The sequence below is a fragment of the Natator depressus genome, chromosome 1 (assembly GCF_965152275.1).
Source record: "Natator depressus isolate rNatDep1 chromosome 1, rNatDep2.hap1, whole genome shotgun sequence".
Classification (NCBI taxonomy): domain Eukaryota; kingdom Metazoa; phylum Chordata; order Testudines; family Cheloniidae; genus Natator; species Natator depressus.
The window spans coordinates 348,998,475-349,020,106 of NC_134234.1; the positions used below are offsets into that span (position 1 = coordinate 348,998,475).

The 21,632-nt window shown below is 48.7% G+C and overlaps 1 protein-coding gene across 2 annotated transcripts in view; it reads right to left on the reverse strand.

Moving 5' to 3' along the window:
- GOLGB1 (golgin B1) overlaps positions 1-21,632 on the reverse strand; it is a 107,989-nt gene that overhangs the window by 6,049 nt on the left and 80,308 nt on the right. For both annotated transcript variants that reach the window (XM_074942821.1, XM_074942820.1), the window contains exons 18-22: positions 9,144-9,293; positions 3,153-3,311; positions 2,842-2,939; positions 2,107-2,241; positions 631-736 (exon numbers count right to left, since the gene is read on the reverse strand). In XM_074942821.1, coding sequence (XP_074798922.1) covers positions 631-736; positions 2,107-2,241; positions 2,842-2,939; positions 3,153-3,311; positions 9,144-9,293 — 648 coding nt within the window. The remainder of the gene's footprint in view (positions 1-630; positions 737-2,106; positions 2,242-2,841; positions 2,940-3,152; positions 3,312-9,143; positions 9,294-21,632) is intronic.

Below are 21,632 nucleotides of genomic sequence, written 5' to 3' on the forward strand. Positions count from 1 at the left end.
GAGTCCTGCCATGAGTGCAGGGGACTGGACTAGATGACCTCTCAAGGTCACTTCCAGTCCTACCATTCTATGATATTGCACTTGCTCACACTGAACCGCTGGGTCATTCTCACTGAGTGACCCTTGACTCTGATAATCTGAGATTTTTGACCTTCTGGGCACAGAGTAAGGTCCATCCCTTTGGAGGGGGAGGGGTCTAACTATTGCACTTTGTACATGAGACTATGGACATAGGGATAAGTACATTTTACTGAGACCATAAGCCCTCTCTGCACAATCAGCTGCTGCTTTCTTTTATTTAGAACTTTGGGCAAATATTACAAGATCTTGCAAGAGGGGAGAAGCCCCTGATGCAACCTTGGACTCCAGGAGCCCAACCAGTTCCCAAGGTCACAACTGCAAGAGCCATATATGTAGCTGCAGATCCTGAGTGATGCAGGGTGTGGAGATATTTTGAGCCATGCAGTGGGAGTGGCAGGTTCTAGAGGCTATGAACTATATCCAGTGCTTAGAATCAACATGGTTCCATTCCCCATGTTCTGGCCACATTCCTCTGCAGCAGCAGTTGTTCACATGTCCTACATTATGAAACTAGTTCCCTGGACACAGCCACTGCAGTAGTATTCTTACCTTGCTAAAGGAACTGTCCATGGGGTCAATCAGCAAGGAGTGTTCATGGGGTGGAGACAAATCAATGCTGGAACCCAGAGCAGATGCCCATTCACTTGACTCCAACCTGCAGAAGACAGAGAAACATTCATTAACTGCTAGAACACACACTGCAGCAAGCTGCTCACATGGGTCACCTAGAAGCCAGAAGCAGTGCAGAACATGGCTGTTGGCCTGCTGGGCAGTGATAGCCATAAACAGTGCATTACTCCAGTTCATGCACTGGCTTCCTAGCCACTTCTGGGTGTGATTCAAGAGACTGGTGTTTAAGGCCTATATGATTAGGCCTCAACTAGAGTATTGTGTCCAGTTCTGGGCATCACATTTCAGGAAAGATGTGGACGAAATGGAGAAAGTCAAAAGAACAACAAAAAAAATTATTAAAGATCTAGAAAACAAGACCTATGAGGAAAGACTGAAAAAACTGGATTTGTTTAGTCTGGAGAAGAGAAGACAGAGGGGACATGATAACAGTTTTCAAGTACATAAAAGGTTGTTTCAAGGAGGAGGGAGAAAAATTGTTCTCCTTAACCTCTGGGGATAGGACAAGAAGCAATGGGCTTAAATTGCAGCAAGGGAAAACTTTGAGTCAGGGTGGTTAAGCACTGGAATAAATTGCCTAGAGAGGTTATGAAATCTCTGACATTGGAGATTTTTAAAAGCAGGTTAGACAAACACCTGTCAGGGATGATCTAGAGAATACTTAGTCCTGCCTTGAGTGCAGGGGACTGGACTAGATGACCCACTGAGATCTTGTCTAGTATTCTATGATTAATAGGTTTCAGTGCCCTGACCAGTGCTCTGGACACACAATGAGATAATAGGAAACCACAAACAATAGGCCATGATGCCTACAACGAATCGGTCAGTCAGTAAAGGCATGATTATGGCATCACTTGAGGAGAACTCATTTGTAAAAATTTGGTACCCCCGGGAATCCAAATTACTTACCAGCTCCCTGTGGAAGGACATGACCTTAGTTCCAGCCCTACCCCAACTTCCCATTGTTTGAGTCTTATTTCAAATTAACTTGTGAGCTCATTGGGGCAGGAGCCATGCCTGGTGGAGTGTCTGTGAAACACCCAGCACAATGGGCCTGATCCTGAGCGAGGAATCTGGGCACTGCCATAATACAGATAAGGCTCAAAAAGCTCTGGTGGCCAGGGCAGACTAACGGAGATTCCCTACTCACAGGTGGAAGAACTGTCCTAGAATTCAGACAGAAACCTTCTTTGCTCAGAAATGACTGGGAATGACCATAAGGCTTCCTTTAAAACTGGGATTTTAAGGAAAAATCATGACCAACTTTCAGCCTTTCCAATGTGGAGCCCGGATTTCGCAGTGATGGACATTCTATAAAAAGCAGAGATGGACAGACAGCTAGAAACTTGGTGATGCACTAAGGTAACACAGCTTGCTTGATTAGAAACACTCCACCTCCTGATCTGATCCTGTGCTGCTGAGAAAGCCTCCTCTGCAGCAAGACGCTGGTCTCGTTCCTCATGCAGCTGCTCTTCCAAACGCCTCAGGTCCTGCTTTGTGCTGCTGTGCAGATGTTTGGCCTCTGATAACCTGGTAGAAAATAGAACACTGAAATGCCCAAAATGTCTTTCTGGGGACCTCTGCTTATATTGTATTCACTGCTCTAGTACATGGAGAGTCTCTCCCTTGTCTCCACAAACAGGTGGGTTTTATTTACTTACTGTGGGAATGCTGAGATGAGGAGGTGGATCTTGCACTGAGCCATGAAGGTCAATGCAGAAAAGGAGTTCCATAGCCCTGGGCTCCATCACCCACTCCCACCTTTAGTTCCATTATTCCCAAGGAGCACGGTTATCATAGTAGGTCTCAGTCCAAGAGGCAGCCCTGGTCCAGCTCATTGAGAGCCTTGAAGATTGAGACCAGGACCATAAATGTAACTCAATATCTACTGATGAGCCAACGTAGTGAATGGGGAGCTAAGCTGACCCGCACTGGGCAGCAGCAATTGCTACATGTTGCAGTCAGTGTCTGTGGTTTCATCTAAAGGAATAGTGAGTCACTACAACTGAGTGCACCTCAGAGATTCCAGAAGGTTCTAGGGTGCTACAGCAGGACTCAGACTTTTCCCTGCCCCACTGGGCATCAGCCAAGGTCCTGTGTCAGGATTTACACCCTTCCCTCTGTCCTTACCTCAGCTGTAATTCCTGCAATTCTGGAGTGTAACACTCTCTTTGAAGTTCGTTCTTTTCCTGAGGGGCTCCTGGAGCAGCATCTGTCACGAGTGACCTCTGAAACAGAGTATATGTGCGGCAAGGCATCAAGTGCTGGGCAGGGCAATCAGTAAAGCCATGGGAGAGCCGGATTAAAGTCTCAAACAGAACAGAGTCCAGACCAGCTGCCATGTCATACAGCAAACAAAGTCTGCAGTGAGAATTGCCCTTCAATTCACCTAGGCTGTCACAAGGAATACACCACCTTCCCTCCATTACTCCACCCCTTACCATGTCCTTGTTTGGGGATTGCAGCTCCTGCAGCTGCCTCTCCAGGGCCATGCAGCGGTTCAGGACCTCACGGCAGTGTTGGTGGCTCTCACGGAGATTCTGGCTGCTGCCCCGCAGCTGGATAGAGAGGGCATTTTTCTCCTCAAAGATCTGAGAGAGCTGGGAAGAAGACCGAGCAAAGATGCTAAAACAGAATTTCTGAGAGAAGCTGCTCCCCTTGGCATCCACAGAAAAAGAGCTTTATTAGGAAGGTAGGGATTGTCAGACTCAATCAGACCCAAGACACATGCAGTCCTGGATCCATCCCTGATAGTGGCCAGTACCTGATGCTTCAGAGGAAGGTACAAGAACCTCACAATAGCAGATGAGGAATAATCTGCCCCCAGATTAGGTCTCATCCTGATCTTCAGTAGTTAGAGGTTGGTTTTAGCACTGAAGCAGGAGGCTTAATATCCCTTCTAAAATTTGTGTTAGCAATAACTCTTATAATGTTAGATATTCTTATCAACATAAATGTCCAAATCCCTCTTTGAATCCTGTTAACTTCTTCGGCTCAGTGACTTCCATATTAGTTTATATGGGAATGAGATGGCTTCTGTTAGATGGGGTGGGATCTGAGTTACTACAAAAAATTCTCTCCTGGGTATCTGGCTGGTGAATCTTGCCCATATGCTCAGGGTTTAGCTGATCGCCATATTTGGAGTCGGGAAGGAATTTTCCTCCAGGGCAGATTGGAAGAGGCCCTGGAGGTTTTTCGCCTTCCTCTGTATCATGGGGCACAGGTCACTTGCTGGAGGATTCTCTGCTCCTTGAAGTCTTTAAATCATGATTTGAGGACTTCAATAGCTCAGACATAGGTGAGAGGTTTTTCGCAGGAGTGGGTGGGTGGGATTCTGTGGCCTGCGTTGTGCAGGAGGTTGGATTAGATGATCATAATAGTCCCTTCTGACCTTAGTATCTATGAACCCGTAGGGCTGCAGAAGGCAGGCAGGGGGCACTAAAGATCAATGACCTAAGTTGATAGAAACTGACTGACTTGTGGCTCATTTTCCTTATATAATCTACCTCCCTGCTCTTGGCTCTCAACGAGGCATTTGAGAGTAAGGACCAGCAGCAGAAGGGAACTGGCGTGGGGAAGGTTTTCTGCTGGAGAGAGGATGGGTCACACTGGGTAGTGAGAGAGGGAAGACTGCAGAGATTTAAAAAAACAAAACAAACTCAGCAATGAGGCAAGTGATAAGGGGGCCACAGTCAAGATAAAAGCCATGCAATTTATTTCACTGAAACTAGACTTCACGTAATCAGGATGGCTGTTTTATAAAGATGCCCCCCAGAGAGCAGGCTTAGCCCTTAAAGAATGATGATGACTGCTGCTTTATTGGGACTACACTGGTGCAGATCGTACTGAATGCTGAGGGGTTTAGGTGTTGTAAAGTAGGCAGAATACGAAATGGCCAGCTCCAGGCTTAATACTGAGTTTGCCAAGTAAAGTTTCTGGAAAAATTCAGTGAGCAGAATTTTATACGTGTCTGAGATTTGAATGTGTCCAGGATTCCTGGATCATTCAGTGCCCAGGGTGGATGGTGAATAAGGCATTGTTGTGTAGTAAATGAGGCTGTTGTCTGTTGGATAATTTGCTGCAGAAGCTGAAACATATGTAGTGACTAACATAGGGGACTGCACCAAAATGCACAGGAACAAGGGACCACAATTAAAGCATGCACAGGCCACCGTAATTCTACCATTTTCTAACTTTTGAGTGCTTGACTTTGCAGTTCTGATCATTTTCTTTTGTACATCGTTGCTTGTTTCTTTACGCAAAGAGAGATGATCCAAAACGTATGGAATGCAAGCAGAGGAGAAGCTGTCCAGGATCTGTTTCTTACCAGTTGGCAGGAACTGTGTCACAATGTGAATGTGAAAAGGACGCTTGGTGCCAGGGCCACAGACTGTCATCAGGACTGAATTAAAGCAATTTGGAGCCTTACACACACCAAGATATAGGGCCCTCCAGAGGTCCAGTCCCACAATATAGCCCTGTACCCCACCTGGAGTGGCAGGGGGCCCTCATCCCATCCCAGAGAGCTCAGGGTCAGCCGCATCAGGAAATTTTTCCCATCCAGGAATGGCAGCTGGGATCCTTCACCCTCTGGGAGCAGCAAGGGCCCCCTTCTCTCTCCCAGGAAGGCAGGAATAGCAGCAAGTGCCCATCCCCACTGTCCTTCAATACCTATCCCACTGCCAGACTGTCTCTGCTTGGGTGAGGATTGTGGTGGTCGGGGACTCCCTCCTCAGGGGGACTGAGTCATCTATCTACCGCCCCGACCGGGAAAACCAAGAAGTCTGCTGCTTGCCAGGAGCTAGGATCACAATGTGACGGAGAGACTGCCGAGACTCATCAACCCCTCGGATCGCTACCCCTTGCTGCTCCTCTACGTGGGTACCAATGATACTGCCAAGAATGACCTTGAGTGGATCACTGCAGACTACGTGGCTCTGGGAAGAAGAATAAAGGAGTCTGAGGCGCAAGTGGTGTTCTCGTCCATCCTCTTCGTGGAAGGAAAAGGCCAGGGTAGAGACCGTCGAATCGTGGAAGTCAACGAATGCTGGCGATCAGCAGGTTATCTCAAGTGCCTATACACAAATGCAAGAAGCCTGGGAAACAAGCAGGGAGAACTGGAAGTCCTGGCACAGTCAAGAAATTATGATGTGACTGGCATAACAGAGACTTGGTGGGATAATTCACATGACTGGAGTACTGTCATGGATGGATATAAACTGTTCAGGAAGGACAGGCAGGGCAGAAAAGTGGGGGAGTTGCACTGTAAGTAAGGAAGCAGTATGACTGCTCAGAGCTCTGGTATGAAACTGCAGAAAAACGTGAGTGTCTCTGGATTAAGTTTAGAAGCGTGAGCAACAAGGGTGATGTCGTGGTGGGAGTCTGCTATAGACCACCAGACCAGGGGAAGGAGGTGGACGAGGCTTTCTTCCGGCAACTAACGGAAGATACTAGATCGCAGGCCCTGGTTCTTATGGGAGACTTCAATCATCCTGATATCTGCTGGGACAGCAATACAGCGGTGCACAGACAATCCAAGAAGTTTTTGAAAAGTGTAGGGGACAGTTTCCTGGTGCAAGTGCTGGAGGAACCAACTAGGGGCAGAGCTCTTCTTGACCTGCTGCTCACAAACCGGGAAGAATTAGTAGGGGAAGCAAAAGTGGATGGGAACCTGGGAGGCAGTGACCATGAGATGGTTGAGTTCATGATCCTGACACAAGGAAGAAAGGAGAGCAGCAGAATACGGACCCTGGACTTCAGAAAAGCAGACTTTGACAACCTCAGGGAACTGATGGGCAGGATCCCCTGGGAGAATAATATGAGGGGGAAAGGAGTCCAGGAGAGCTGGCTGTATTTTAAAGAATCCTTATTGAGGTTACAGGGACAAACCATCCCGATGTGTAGAAAGAATAGTAAATATGGCAGGCGACCAGCTTGGCTTAATAGTGAAATCCTTGCTGATCTTAAACACAAAAAAGAAGCTTACAAGAAGCGGAAGATTGGGCAAATGACCAGGGAACAGTATAAAAATATTGCTCGGGCATGCAGGAGTGAAATCAGGAAGGCCAAATCACACCTGGAGGTACAGCGAGCAAGAGATGTTAAGAGTAACAAGAAGGGTTTCTTCAGGTATGTTAGAATCATAGAATCATAGCAACAATTAGCAACAAGAAGAAAGTCAAGGAAAGTGTGGGCCCCTTACTGAATGAGGGAGCCAACCTAGTGACAGAGGATGTGGAAAAAGCTAATGTACTCGATGCTTTTTTTGCCTCTGTCTTCACAAACAAGGTCAGCTCCCAGCCTGCTGCACTGGGCAGCACAGCATGGGGAGGAGGTGACCAGCCCTTTGTGGAGAAAGAAGTGGTTCGGGACTATTTAGAAAAGCTGGACGAGCACAAGTCCATGGGGCCGGATGCGCTGCATCCGAGAGTGCTAAAGGAGTTGGCGGATGTGATTGCAGAGCCATTGGCCATTATCTTTGAAAAGTCATGGCGATCGGGGGAGGTCCCAGACGCCAGAAAAAGGCTAATGTAGTGCCCATCTTTAAAAAAGGGAAGGAGGAGGATCCGGGGAACTACAGGCCAGCCAGCCTCCCCTCAGTCCCTGGAAAAATCATGGAGCAGGTCCTCAAGGAATCAATTCTGAAGCACTTAGAGGAAAGGAAAGTGATCAGCAACAGTCAGCATGGATTCACCAAGGGCAAGTCATGCCTGACTAATCTATTTGCCTTCTATGATGAGATAACTGGCTCTGTGGATGAGAGAAAAGCAGTGGACATGTTATTCCTTGACTTTAGCAAGCTCTTGACACTGTCTCCCACAGTATTCTTGCCAGCAAGTTAAAGAAGTATGGGCTGGATGAATGGACTATAAGGTGGATAGAAAGCTGGCTAGATAGTCGGGCTCAACGGGTAGTGATCAATGGCTCCATGTCTAGTTGGCAGCCAGCATCCAGTGGAGTGCCCCAAGTGTTGGTCCTGGGGCCGGTTTTGTTCAGTATCTTCCTTAATGATCTGGAGGATGGCTTGGACTGCACCCTCAGCAAGTTTGCAGATGACACTAAAGTGGGAGGAGTGGTAGATACGCTGGAAGGTAGGGATAGGATACAGAGGGTCCTAGACAAATTAGAGGATTGGGCCAAAAGAAATCTGGTGAGGTTCAACAAGGACAAGTGCAGAGTCCTGCACTTAGGACGGAAGAATCCCATGCACCGCTTCAGACTAGGGACTAAACAGCTAGGCAGCAGTTCTGCAGAAAAGGACCTAGGGGTTACAGTGAACAAGAAGATGGATATGAGTCAACAGGAGGGTTGAGTCACTAGGAGGGTGGTGAAGCACTGGAATGCGTTACCTAGAGAGGTGATGGAATCTCCTTCCTTTGAGGTTTTTAAGGTCAGGCTTGACAAGCTGTGGCTGGGATGATTTAGTTGGGGATTGGTCCTGCTTTGAGCAGGGGGTTGGACTAGATGATCTCCTGAGGTCCCTTCCAACCCTGATATTCTATGATCTCATGCGGGCTGGGTCTGCTATACTCTTCTCCTTCTGCCATATAAAACCTTTGTCTGGGATGGGTTGTCTGTGCCTTTAAAGCAGTGGGTCAGAGTTAACACTCCATTGAGATACATGGGACAGTTCCTCCCTTTTGGAGCTATTATCTCAGGCTGTCTGCAAACTCAGACAGTCAGTGTATTGGTTACACTCAGGCCACAGTTTCTAGCTTTTCTTCACAACCATAAGGGCAAGAAACTTCTCTTTAAAAAAAAAAAAAAAAAAAAAGTAACTCTTATACTGATGTAATCATACGACTCCAGGAGTTGGGGCCCTAGACACAGGCCCATAGTGCTTATGCCTTAATACAGCCCTGGCTAATGGAGAAGTAAGAGATGTAAGAGATTGATTTGGCTCCATCCAGTCCATCTCCCAGAAGCTAGTGCAGGACTGTTCCCTAGCTATAGTTATTAGTATTTTGCCCAGTTTAAAGTGTCCCCAGTGTTGGGGCTCCACGCCACAGAAGACAGTTCATGAACTGGATCCATCTCCCGAATGGGGAGTGACAGGGCCTGGCCCTTCCTCTGGGACCATTCCCAGGCAGATCCACCCCGTGCCAGGGAGAAACGGGGCCCCAGCTCTTCCCCTGGGGATGATTCCCTGGCTGGACCCATGGCCCTGTCAAGGTGTGATGGGGCCCCCAGTTCTTCTCTAGGGAAGCTGTTCTGCAGCCCAACAGCTTTTCCTGATATCCACCCCGAGTCTCATTACTTCTCCGGTGGGGGTCTGCAGGCTCTGGGACAGAAGTTTGTTCTCCCCAAGCCCTACATTCCCAGCACAAGCCCCTTAAGCAGGGAGAGGTCTGCTCCTTCCTCCAAGTCCTAGAGGAGGTCTGTTCTCTTCCTTGTCCCAAGTTCCATAAGCAGGCAGAGGCAACTTGCTGTACCTTACTGTTTAACTGTTGAATTCTCAGCTCCTTTTGGTGCAGCTCTTTCAGGCTGTCACCCAGTTGGACCCGGAGATGATCTGTCTCGGATTCTAGGCTGGATGGGTCCCCTCCCAAAGTTTCACTGGAGCTGGGGGTCTCTGGAGAAGTCTGCCAAGAAAAGAGTGATAAAGTAACTATTGCTGAGATCTCTTTGTTGAATCCCATTCCCTTTTTAACCACACACCTGTCTGGTGTACAAGTCACAAAACCTTCCATTGATCCTATATCTGGAACATTGCTTGCCAGTGCCAAAGGGGTGAGAGTAAATGGTGTGGAAGTATAACGTTGTATAAGGGGACATGCTGGATACATTGTATATGAGAGGGCATGCCAAAATATGTTACAAAGTATCTGAGGGAGCACACGTAGGGACAGTTAGCTTTTGAATGGAGAAGCAATTAAGATAGAGCCAGCACATCTAAGAAGCAGGCATCAGAATGGAAGGTGTGAAAGGCAATTAGTTAAGTTAACTGGAAGCTGTTAAAGGAGATTGTTAAGGGTGGCAGGTAATTGAAGATACGTGACTGGTCTCAGGGATCTCGAAGGGTGGTGACTAAAATCTTTTCTTCTTTTGTCTGTAACTTCTCTGTAACTTGTTCTCCAGCAAGCTGTATAAATTAAGAGACACAAGCCCCACTCGGGGGGCTCACTTCTAAATGTATTAGCAGAGCAGCTTTGCTAATAAAACAGAGTGGTCTGATAAATTGTGAGTCTGAGTCAAACTTTGACAATGGCCACAGCACAAAGGGCAGCTGAAGAGCAGAACAATTAGTGAAAGTTCAGTTGGCTGACACATGGGACTCTTGACCTTCCCTGTTTGCCCAACAGCCTCCTTAGAGATCTGCAGCAGCAATGGCTCAAAAGACACCAGTATACGGATGGGAATATGCAAGAGCATCAGCAAAGCCATCCTTGCCCCTATGGCTCTTCAGTTTAGAGAACAAAGAAACTGGCACTCTGCCTCCCTTTCCTTCACATGATCCATGCAAGAACTCCACACCTGTACACTGTATTGTTCCCACTTGGACCTATAGATTGTAAGGTCTCGGAGACAGTGGCTTTGTCGACCAGACTAAATACTCAACTTCAGCTTAAAGTATGAAATCAGCAGCAGAGAAGATCCTTATTAGGCAGCTTGCTATCCTAAGAGAGCTTCTTAAAGCACTATCCCCAAACATAGCTCTTCCCATTTTTTTTGTTGATACCTTGAATGGTTGCTTGAGATCAGCATTGCTAAGTATTTACAGTGCTACTGAACAGGGACCCATGAATCAGGAATTCCTGAGATCTCATCCCAGTCTGGCATGGACATCATCTGTAGCCTTAGTCAAGCCACGCCTTCTGCCCCAGTGTCTCCATCTGCTAAATGCGGATAATTCTCACTAGTCCACATCACAGGGATATTGAGAGGACTGATAATTGTACAGCACTTTGCACGTGAACAACAACAAATAAGTGGTAGGGATTATTATATAAGTAACAAACAACCCTCAGAGCCTCTGGATCTGGAACCTTTTATATGGCTGCTGCTGGGACACTGAGGGTCCCTAACCTCTAACACACCAGCATGCTTGTGCCAAAGAGAATTCTCTATAGTCAGAGTCATAGAAATTATCTATCTGAGGTACACCTAGAGCACCCATCATTGGTCCAGTGCCAGATTCAAGTAAGGAACTGACGTGGTGATGGGCCTAACCCATAACAGGGATCTAAGGGATGATCTGTCAAGTTTCTGAGAACCTGTAAGAGGGAACCAGAACCCAGTTTCTGGGGATGTTAGCACAGCAATACCTGTTCTGACAGGTTCATGTCTGCATTCTCTCTGCATTATAGGAGGAGAGATTTCTGGTGCTGGAACAGACCTGTGCTTTTTCCCTTTGGCCTTGAGGGCAAAGGAAAGTGTACCCTTGTGGTCTGGTGCACACATTCCTGTCTAAAAGCTGGATCCACACTGGATCTGTGTCACAATCCACATTTGGTTTGGGAACCATGGAATCACTTGTGGGGCTGTGATGCTTCCCAGGGCTGTGAGGCACCTCAATACCACTTGTCCTTAGCAGGAGAAAGCCTTGTCTGTGCTTGGCAGGGGTCAGCTCCCTAGAGAGAAAGAAACCTGTATAGTTTGAATGGCTTCCACTTCAGCAGAAGTGGGATGAATCTCCTTGGGGACAGGCTGGTTAGAATAGTCAGAAAAGGGTTGAACTAACAGCAAACAGAGAGGGTTAAAAGAGGGACGATACGAGCACTCAGCACGAAAATGAGATGTTGAAAACAAAATTAATCAAGGAACCAAAGGATATGAAGAGAAGAGAAATTCTTGAATTGACAATACACCAATGCTAGGAGCATGGGTAATAAAAAGGAGGAAATGGAATTACCCATTTATGAGCATAAATTCAATCTAGCTGGCATTACTGAAACCTGGTGGAATGATTTGCATGATTGCAATGTTAAAATCAATGTTTCTAACCTATTTAGGAAGGATCAAGTGAGCAAAGGGGTGGGGGAGTGGCACTCTGTGTCAAAAATAGCATTACCTGTTTCTGAGTCTTGGATAACTCATACAAAAATGATCCTGAATGCTTATGGATCAATGTCCTAACAGATAAAGCTCAAGATAGGGGACTAGTTGGTGTCTGCTACAGATCACAAAACACACTAGGGAACAGGATGACCACCTCTTTACGCACCTTTCTATAATGTGTAGGAAAAAAAGCTGTGGGGGAAACTTCAATTTGAGTGACACATGCTGGAGGTCTTATGCTGCGAGTACTAAAACATCCTTGAGATTTCTAACAATTATAGATTACAATTTCCTAACTCAAAAAGTGTTGCATCCAACATGGGGAAATTCTATATTAGACCGTGTTCTAACAGATAAAGAGGAACTGATCACAGACCTAAAAGTTGATGGTATAGCCGGTACAAGTGACCATGATTGATCACATTTGTAATGTGCAAACAGAATAAAATTCAGACCAATTTTTTATATATATACATAGATATACACACACATATATATACACACACACACACGGTGCTTTAAAAGGGCCAGTTTCACAAAGCTGAAAACAATTATTAGCCGTATCAGCTAGGAGGAAGAGGTCAATCATAAAAATGTGACTAATAATTGGGAATAATTCAAGAACACCTTACTAGATACACAAAAAACCACAATCCCATAATTGAGGAAGGAGGCCATATTGTTAAAAATCCCCACCTGGTTTAAAAGATAAGTGATGGCAGCTGTAAAAATATAAAACAAAACAACAACAACAAACGGAAGCAAAGGGAAGTTGATATTAATGAATATACAGCAGAAATTAAGGATTGTAGAAAACTGATTAGGGAAGCCCAAGGATACAAGGAGAACTCTATGATCAGCTGAGTTAAGGATAGTAAGAAGAAGTTTTTAAAATGTATTAGGACCAAAAAGAATCCTGACAATGCTATTGGTCCATTACTAGATGGAAATTGCAGAATTATCAATAATAATGCAAAAAAGACAGAAGTGTTCAACAAATATTTCTGTTCTGTATTTGGGGAAAAAATCAGATGATATAGTCTTATCATATGGTGATAATAGTCTTTCCATTCTACTAGTATACCTGGAGGATGTTAAACAAAAGCTGCTAAAGTTAGACACTTAAATCAGCAGGTCCAAATAACTTGCATCCAACAGTTTTAAAAGAGCTATCTGAAAAGCTTGCTGTAAAAGACAGTTACCTTTTCTGTAACTGGTGTTCTTCGAGATTTGTTGCTCATGTCTATTCCACAATAGGTGTGCGTGCTTGCCACGTGCACCGGTGCTGGAAGTTTTTCCCCTAACAGTACCCATAGGGGGGAATGCCCCCCCCGTGACCCCTGGAGCAGTATAAGGGGGGCTGTGCTCCCATCACCCTCAGTTCTTTCTTGCCAGACAACTCCGACAGAGGGGAAGGAGGGCGGGATGTGGAATGGACATGAGCAACACATCTCGAAGAACACCAGTTACAGAAAAGGTAACTGTCTTTTCCTCTTCGAGTGATTGCTCATGTGCATTCCACAATAGGTGATTCCACACTATATCTGTTGGAGATGGGTAGGAGTTCACAGACTCTCAGGACGGAGCACGGCCCTGCCGAACTCGGCAGGTTTGGGAGACGATTGCATAATGCGAGGTGAACATGTGAACCGAAGACCAGATGGCAGCGCTACAAATGTCCTGAATGGGAACATAGGCTAGAAAGGTAGCCGAAGAGGCTTGCGCCCTAGTCGAGTGTGCCCTCACAATCAGCGGTGGGGGGACTCCTGCTAGATCGTAACAGTTACGAATACACAAGGTGATCCAGTTGGAGAGCCGCTGAGTAGAGATAGGCAGACCTCTCATGCGTTTGGCCGAGGCGATGAACAGCTGTGAGGACTTCCTGAATGGCTTAGTCCGCTCCAGGTAAAAGGCCAGAGCCTGTCTCACATCCAGCATGTGGAGGCGGCACTCCTCACTGGACTCATGGGGCTTGGGACAGAGCACCGGCAGGAAGATATCCTGACTCATGTGGTAGGTGGAGACCTCCTTGGGGAGGAACGAAGGATGTGGTCGAAGCTGGACCTTATCCTTATGGAACACTGTGTACGGGGGTTCGGGGGTCAGGGCCCTGAGCTCCGAGACCCATCTGGCTGATGTGATCACCATCAGGAAGGCTACCTTCCACGAGAGGTGCGACCAGGAGCATGTAGCTAGCGGCTCAAACGGGGGACCCGTCGGCTGGGCCAGCACCAAGTTCAGGTCCCACTGCGGGACTAACATACGGGAACAGACGATCCAATCCCTTAAAGAAAGAATCGGCCAGTCATGGCATAGGAGAAAACCATGTGCCCCTGCACTGGCAGGTGGAAGGCAGATATGGCCGCCAAGTGCACCTTGACGGACGAGGGCGCTTGGCCCTGGGCTCTAAGGTGAAGAAGGTAGTCTAAAATGAGCTGAATTGGGGAAGCCACGGGCGACACGCCCCAATCAGCCGCCCACCATGAAAAGCGAGACCACTTTGCCAAGTAGGCCTGAAGCGTGGAGGGCTGTCTGCTTTCCAGGAGGACGAACCCCTTCCGAGCACTTCCTTTCCTCCCAGCGTAACCACTGAGCAGCCACGCCGTGAGGGGGAGTGCCACTAGGTTGGGGTGGAGGAGGCGGCCCTGATCCTGGGAGAGCATGTCCGGGCGGGGTGGCAACAGCCACGGCGGGGCGACTGCCAGGTTTGTGAGAGTCCTGTAACAATGTTGCCTGTGCTACGCTGGGGCGATCAGGAGGACCCAGGCCCTCTCCATTTATATCTTGTCCAAGACCTTGCAGATCAGTGGGATCGGGGGGAAGGCACAGAGAAGCCGGCCCGACCAGGATAGGACGACAGCATCGGAGATGGTGCCCACACCCAACCCCCATCCCGGAACCGAAGCGGGGACACTGGTGGTTCTGCCGTGTTGCGAACAGGTCCACCTGAGGAGTGCCCCATGTTTGGAAAATCCTGTGCACCACCTCTGGGTGTAGTGACCACTCGTGCTGAGAGGAGAAGTCTCGGCTCAGGCGATCTGCCCCGGAATTCCGGGTGCCTGGTAAATGGTGGGCCTCCAGGCAAATATCGTGGGCTATGCAGAAGTCCCACAGCCTCAGGGCTTCCTGGCAGAAGGCTGAGGAGCGGGCCCCGCCTTGTTTTTGGATGTAAAACATCGAAGCTGTGTTGTCTGTGAGAACCCTGACCACTCTGCCCTCCAGGTGCGAGCGGCAGGCTACGCATGCCAGACGGACCGCTCTGAGTGCCTTGATGTTGATATGCAGGGCAAGGTCCGGCACGGACCACAGACCTTGGATCTGAACGTTCCCCACATGGGCTCCCCACCCCAGCTCCAACGTGTCGGACACCAGCTCCACCGATGGGGGCCTGCCCCTGAACGGGACCCCGTGGAGCATGTTCCCCGGGAAGAACCACCACTGCAGGAAGGCAATCACCGGTTCGGGGACAGTGAGGACCATGTCCATCCTGTCTCTGGACTAGGAGAACACTGAGGCCAATCAGAGCTGGAGGGGCCTCATCCTGAGCCTGGCATGGCGAACCACATATGTGCACGCTGACATGTGACCCAGGAGCTAGAGGCATGCTCTGGCTGTGGTCACAGGGAACCTTGTGACTGTGTTGATGAGCCCTCTTAGGGTCTCGAACCTGTCCGGTAGAAGGGAGGTCCTGGCCGATGTCACGTCCAGGACCGCCCCAATAAACTCTATGCGCTGCACCGGAACTAACGTGGACTTGGTGTCTACCAACAGGCCCAGGGTGGCGCATGTGGACAGGAGGAGCGCCACTTGATCCAGCACCCACGACCTGGAGCTGCCCTTGACCAGACAGTCATCGAAATAGCGGAAGATCTGAATCCTCAGATGTCTGAGGTAGGCTGCTATCACAGACATGCACTTTGTGAACACCCTGGGAGCAGTGGACAGGCCAAACGGGAAGACCATAAATTGGTAGTGCTCCTGTCCAACCGTGAAACGGAGGAAACATCTGTGCCCCTCGAATATATGAATGTGGAAGTACACGTCCTGCAGATCGAGGGCGGCGTACCAGTCCCGAGGACCCAGGGAGGGGATGACGGAGGCCTGAGAGACCATGCAAAACTTGAGCTTTACCATGTACTGGTTCAGGCCTCACAGGTCCAGGATGGGCCTGAGCCCACCTTTGGCTCTCGGGATAAGGAAATAGCGGGAGTAGTACACCTTGCGACTGAACTCTGCTGGCACCACTTCCACCGCTCCTAGGCCAAGGAGCTGCCCCACCTCCTGCTTGAGCAGGGCCTCATGAGAGGGGTTCCCCAGGGGGGACTGGGACTGAGGGTGGTTAGGTGGGGTAGAGCCCCACTGGAGGGTATAGCCCCAGGAGACGATGTTGAGGACCCAACAGTCTGAAGTCAGCCGCGACCACTCCAGAAGAAAAGCACACAACTGGTTGGAGAAGGGAAGCTTTATTGCAGGTGGATCGGTGGTATGAACTGGGAAGTTGCCCCCAGGCATCCCGTCAAAACTGACGTTTTCCCGCCTGCTTGCCCTTGGAAGGCCCAGGCTGGGGGCCAGACTGGGACTGCGTTTGCGGGCGCTTTTTATAGTCCCGAGACTTTTTATGAGGCGGCTTATATTTAGAGTGGGTGGCCTGGGTGGGAGCCTGCTGAGGCCTAAACTTGGTCCTGGCCGGAGCCGGGACATAGAGGCCAAGTGTCTTAAGCATTGTGCAGGAACCTTTCAGGCTGTGCAAACAGGGCCTTGCCATCGAACGGAAAGTCCTGCAAGGAGTTCTGCGCCTTGCTGGACAGCAGGAGCCACGACGCCCTCCTCACGGACACCACGGAGGCCATAGACCTTGCAGCTGTATCCGCGGCATCTGACGCTGCCTGCAGGGTTGCCCTGGCAGCCGCTGTACCCTCCTCCAGCAGAGCTTTGAACTCTTTCTTGTCACGCTCCTGGAGGGAGTCCTTGAGTTTGGGTAGAGAGCCCCACAAATTGAACTCATACCGTCCCAGGAGAGCCTGATGGTTCGCCACCCTTAACAGGAAACTTGAGGATGAATAAACCTTTCTCCCAAATAAGTCCAGCCTCCTTGAGTCTTTATTTTTCGAAGTAGGGGCTAGTTGGCGCTGCCTCTCTCTGTGGTTGACCAACTCGACCACCAGGGAGTTGGGAAAAGGGTGGGTGTACAGGTATTCATGCCCCTGGGCGAGCACAAAGTACTTCCGTTCTGCCCTCTTAGAGATGGGTGGCAAGGAAGCCGGGGTTTGCCACGTGTTTGAAATTTTTTCCATCCCTTCATGGAGTGGGAGGGCCACCCTGCCCGGTGCCGAGGCCAAGAGGACGCTGAAGAGGAAGTCTGAGGGTTCCTCCACCTCCTTGGCCTGAAGGTTGAGGCTTGATGCCACCCTTTTCAATAGTTCCTGGTAGGCTTTAGAGTCCTCCTGCGGAACAGAGGGAGGAGGCGCCGTAATCACCTCATCGGGGAGAATGAGGATGCGGGTGTGGTACTCTGTGTACCCACTGGTACCAGAGATCCCACCACTTGGTCGTCCTCTGGGCACGGAACCGAAGATGCACGCCACACCGACTCCTTTCTGGGAGGCTGGGAAAGAGAGGCCGATGGTCTTTCCAAGGCTCTGGCCACCGAGCGAGCCCCCACTGGGGGCTGCGTCAGGGGCCACGGGGCCCATTGGTACACGGTGCCGGCCAAGGAGCCAGGTGCCACTGCATCTGCTGTGGCACTGGCAGAGCGGGCTGTTCCGCCTGACTAGGCTGTTCCATCAACCGACGACTACGAAGGGAAGCCCGGCTGGCGTACGACCTGCCGTTGTCCCTGGACCGGGAGGAGCGGTGGTGTCAGGAACGGTGCTGACCATGAGCCCATGATCCCAACGTGGAACAGTGGTATCGCCGGTAGCAGCTGCTCCACGATCGGCTCCAGCAGTCGGATCTGCGACGGCAAGGTGCCGGCGATCGATGCCCGGGACTGCGGGAGCGGTGCCGCAGTGGGGTCCTGGAGCGAGACCAAGAACGGGAACTGCGTTGATGCCTGTATCATGACGGGCTACGGTAGCCTCTTGGAGATGAGGACCTCCAGTGCTGTCTGTCTCGATCTCGATGGGGAGCAGTGCCTGGAACCTCTGTCAGTCGGAATCCAGCCAGACAACCTGGTGGGGGTCGATGGGGATGGGCACGAACTGCACACGGGGTGGTTGCTGAGCTGTGAACGGCGTTGGGAACATTGCCTCGACCACAAACGGTACCGATCAGGTTGTGACTGCGGAGACCCAAGCAGTGGCTTGCCTCTGGACTGGAGAGCCAACGGTGGCGGTGCCCCAGGTACCGGCAGAGACATAACGTCCCGGGCCGCTTGCAGTGCCTCCAGCGTGGAGGGCACCCGGACATCCGGGGAGGCCTGCGCTGAGTGGGCCAAGCTACTCTGCTCAACCTGAGTCAGAGGCCTAGTGGCCGACGGGGACTGAGAACTGCCCAACATGGGTCTAGACTCTCCTCTGGTCTTGCTCTGGTGTCTCAGTGGCGAAGACCTCTTCTTAGCCTTCTTGGTGTGCCCCGTGCATGGGGAGCGGTGCCGACCGGTGGAAGGCACTGAAGGGTTGCTGCGCACCGACACTGCAGTACCGACTCGGAGCAGCACACCGGAGTTGGGGTCAGCGCCGACTCCATCAGAATGGCTCAGAGCCGAATGTCCCTTTCCTTCTTGGACTGAGGCTTGAAAGATCTGCAAATCTTGCAGAGATTGCTGAGATGGGTTTCCCCCGGACAGCGTAAACACTCATTGGCATGCGGGTCACTCACTGGCATTGGGCGCCTGTAAGTGTCGCACAACTTAAAGCCTGGGGCACGGGACATGCCCTGACACAGGCGCACTAAACTAAACTAACACTAATCTAAACTACTTCAACTACAGGTACTGCTAACTATGAATGAACAAGAGTTCACGAGGAAAGCTGCAGAAAAGCTGGAGCAGAGCAGTTCCAATGCACCTTCACTGGTAAAAAGAAGGAATTCGGGGTGGGAGGAGAGCGCGCTCCAGGGGTCGCTGGGACACCACTCCAGGGGTTGCTGGGGAGATCCCCTACGGGTACTACTAGGGGAAAAACTTCTGACACCAGTGCATGTGGCGAGCATGCACACCTATTGTGGAATGCATATGAGCAATCACTCGAAGAAGAATATGAATGTGAAAGGCACCTTGGGTGAAAGTGATCATGAAGTGGTAGAGTTCATGATTCTAAGGAATGGTAGGAGGGAGAACAGCGAAATAAAGACAATGGATTTCAAGAAGGCAAACTTTAGCAAACTCATGGAGTTAGTAGGTAAGATCCCATGGGAAGCAAGTCTAAGAGGAAAAACAATTGAAGACAGTTGGCAGTTTTTCAAAGAGACATTATTAAAGGCACAAGAGCAAACTACCCCACTGCATAGGAAATGTAGGAGATATGGCAAGACAACACCCTGGCTTAACCAGGAGATCTTCAATGTCTAAAAATCAAAAAAGATACTTAGAAAAAGTGGAAACTAGGTCAAATTACAAAGGATGAATATAAACAAATAACACAAGTATGTAGGGACAAAATTAGAAAAGCCAAGGCACAAATCAAGAGCTAGGATATAAAAGGAAACAAGAAAACATTCTACAAATACCTTAGAAGCAAGAGGAAGACCAAGGACAGGATAGGACCGTTACTCAATGAGGGGGGAAAAACAATAACAGAAGATGTAGAAATGGCAGAGGTGCTTAATGACTTCTTGGTTTCAGTTTTCACCATGAAGGTTGGTGGTGATTGGACGTCTAACATAGTGAATGCCAGTGAAAATGAGGTAGGATCAGAGACTAAAATAGGGAAAGAACAAGTTAAAAATTATGTAGACAAGTTAGATGTCTTCAAATCACCAGGGCCTGATGAAATGCATCCTAGAATACTTAAGGAGCTGACTGAGGAGATATATGAGCTATTAGCGATTATCTTTGAAAAGTCATGGAAGACAGGAGAGATTCCAGAAGACTGGAAAAGGGCAAATATAGTGCCAATCTATAAAAAGGGAAATAAGGACAACCCGGGGAATTACAGACCAGTCAGCTTAACTTCAGTACCTTGAAAGATAATGGAGCACATAATTAAGCAATCCATTTGCAAACACCTAGAAGATAATAAGGTGATAAAGTAACAGTCAGCATGTATTTGTAAAGAACAAATCATGTCAAACCAACCTGATAGATTCTTTGACAGGGTAACAAGGCTTGTGGATAGGGGGAAGCGGTAGACGTGGTATATCTTGACTTTAGTAAAGCTTTCGATACTGTCTCGCATGACCTTCTCATAAACAAACTAGGGAAATGCAACCTAGATGGAGCTACTATAAGGTGGGTGCATAACTGGTTGGAAAACCATTCCCAGAGAGTAATTATCAGTGGTTCACAGTCATGCTGAAAGGATATAATGAGTGGAGTCCCACAGGGATCAGTTCTGGGTCCGGGCCTGTTCAATATCTTCAGTGATTTAGATAATGGCATAGAGAGTACACTTATAAATTTTGTAGGCTATACCAAGCTGGGAGGGGTTGCAAGTGCTTTGGAGGGTAGGATTAAAATTCAAAATGATCTGGACAAACTGGAGAAATGGTTTAAAGTACAGGCGAGTCTCATCTTACATGCATTTAACATGCGCGAATTCAGCTTTGCACGGTTGGCAAAAACAAAAAAAAGAGAAAAATAATTTACATACTATACCTGTAGTACGGGCGATTCTGCCCGCCATTACACTCAATGTAATTTTGACTATACGCGATTTTCGTTTTACGCGCTGACTGCGGAACATAAGCCCAGTGTAAGATGAGACTCACCTGTAAACAGGATGAAATTCAATAAGGACAAATGCAAAGTACTCCACGAAGGAAGGAGCAATAAGTTGCACACATACAAATGGGAAATGACTGCCTGAGAAGGAGTACTGCAGAAGAGGATCTAGGGGTCATAGTAGATCACAAGCTAAATATGAGTCAATAGTGCAGCACTGTTTCAAAAGAAGTGAACATCACTCTGGAATGTATTAGCAGGAGTGTTGTAAGCAAGACACGAGAAGTAATTCTTCCGCTCTACTCCGCGCTGATTAGGCCTCAGATGGAGTACTGTGTCCAGTTCCGGGGGCCACATTTCAGGAAAGATGTGGACAAACTGGAGAAAGTCCAGAGAAGAGCAACAAAAATGATTAGAGGTCTAGAAAACATGACCTACAAGGGAAGATTGAAAACACTGGGTTTGTTTAGTCTGGAAAAGAGAAGACTGAGAGGGGACATGATAACAGTTTTCAAGTACATAAAAGGTTGTTACAAGGAGGAGGGAGAAAAATTGTTCTTCTTAACCTCTGAGCATAGGACTAGAAGCAATGGTTATAAATTGAAGAAAGGAGGTTTAGTTTGGACATTAGGAAAAACGTCCTGTCAGGGTGGTTAAGCACTGGAATAAATTCCCTAGGGAGGCTGTAGAAGGACCATCATTGTCTAACCTGCTCTTAAAAATCTCCAAACATGTGTCAGGGATGGTCTAGATAATAATTAGTCCTGCCTTGAGTGCAGGGGACTGGACTAGATGACCTCTCGAGCTCCTTTCCACGACCTGAAAGGGGGTGCTTTCAACTACCTGAAAGGGGGTTCCAAAGAGGATGGATCTAGACTGTTCTCAGTGGTAACTGATGACAGAACAAGGAGTAATGGTCTCAAGTTGCAGTGGGGGAGGTTTAGGTTGGATATTAGGAAAAACTTTTCACTAGGAATCATAGAATCATAGAATATCAGGGTTGGAAGGGACCTCAGGAGCTCATCTAGACCAACCCCCTGTTCAAAGCAGAACCAATCCCCAACTAAATCATCCCAGCCACGGCTTTGTCAAGCCTGACCTT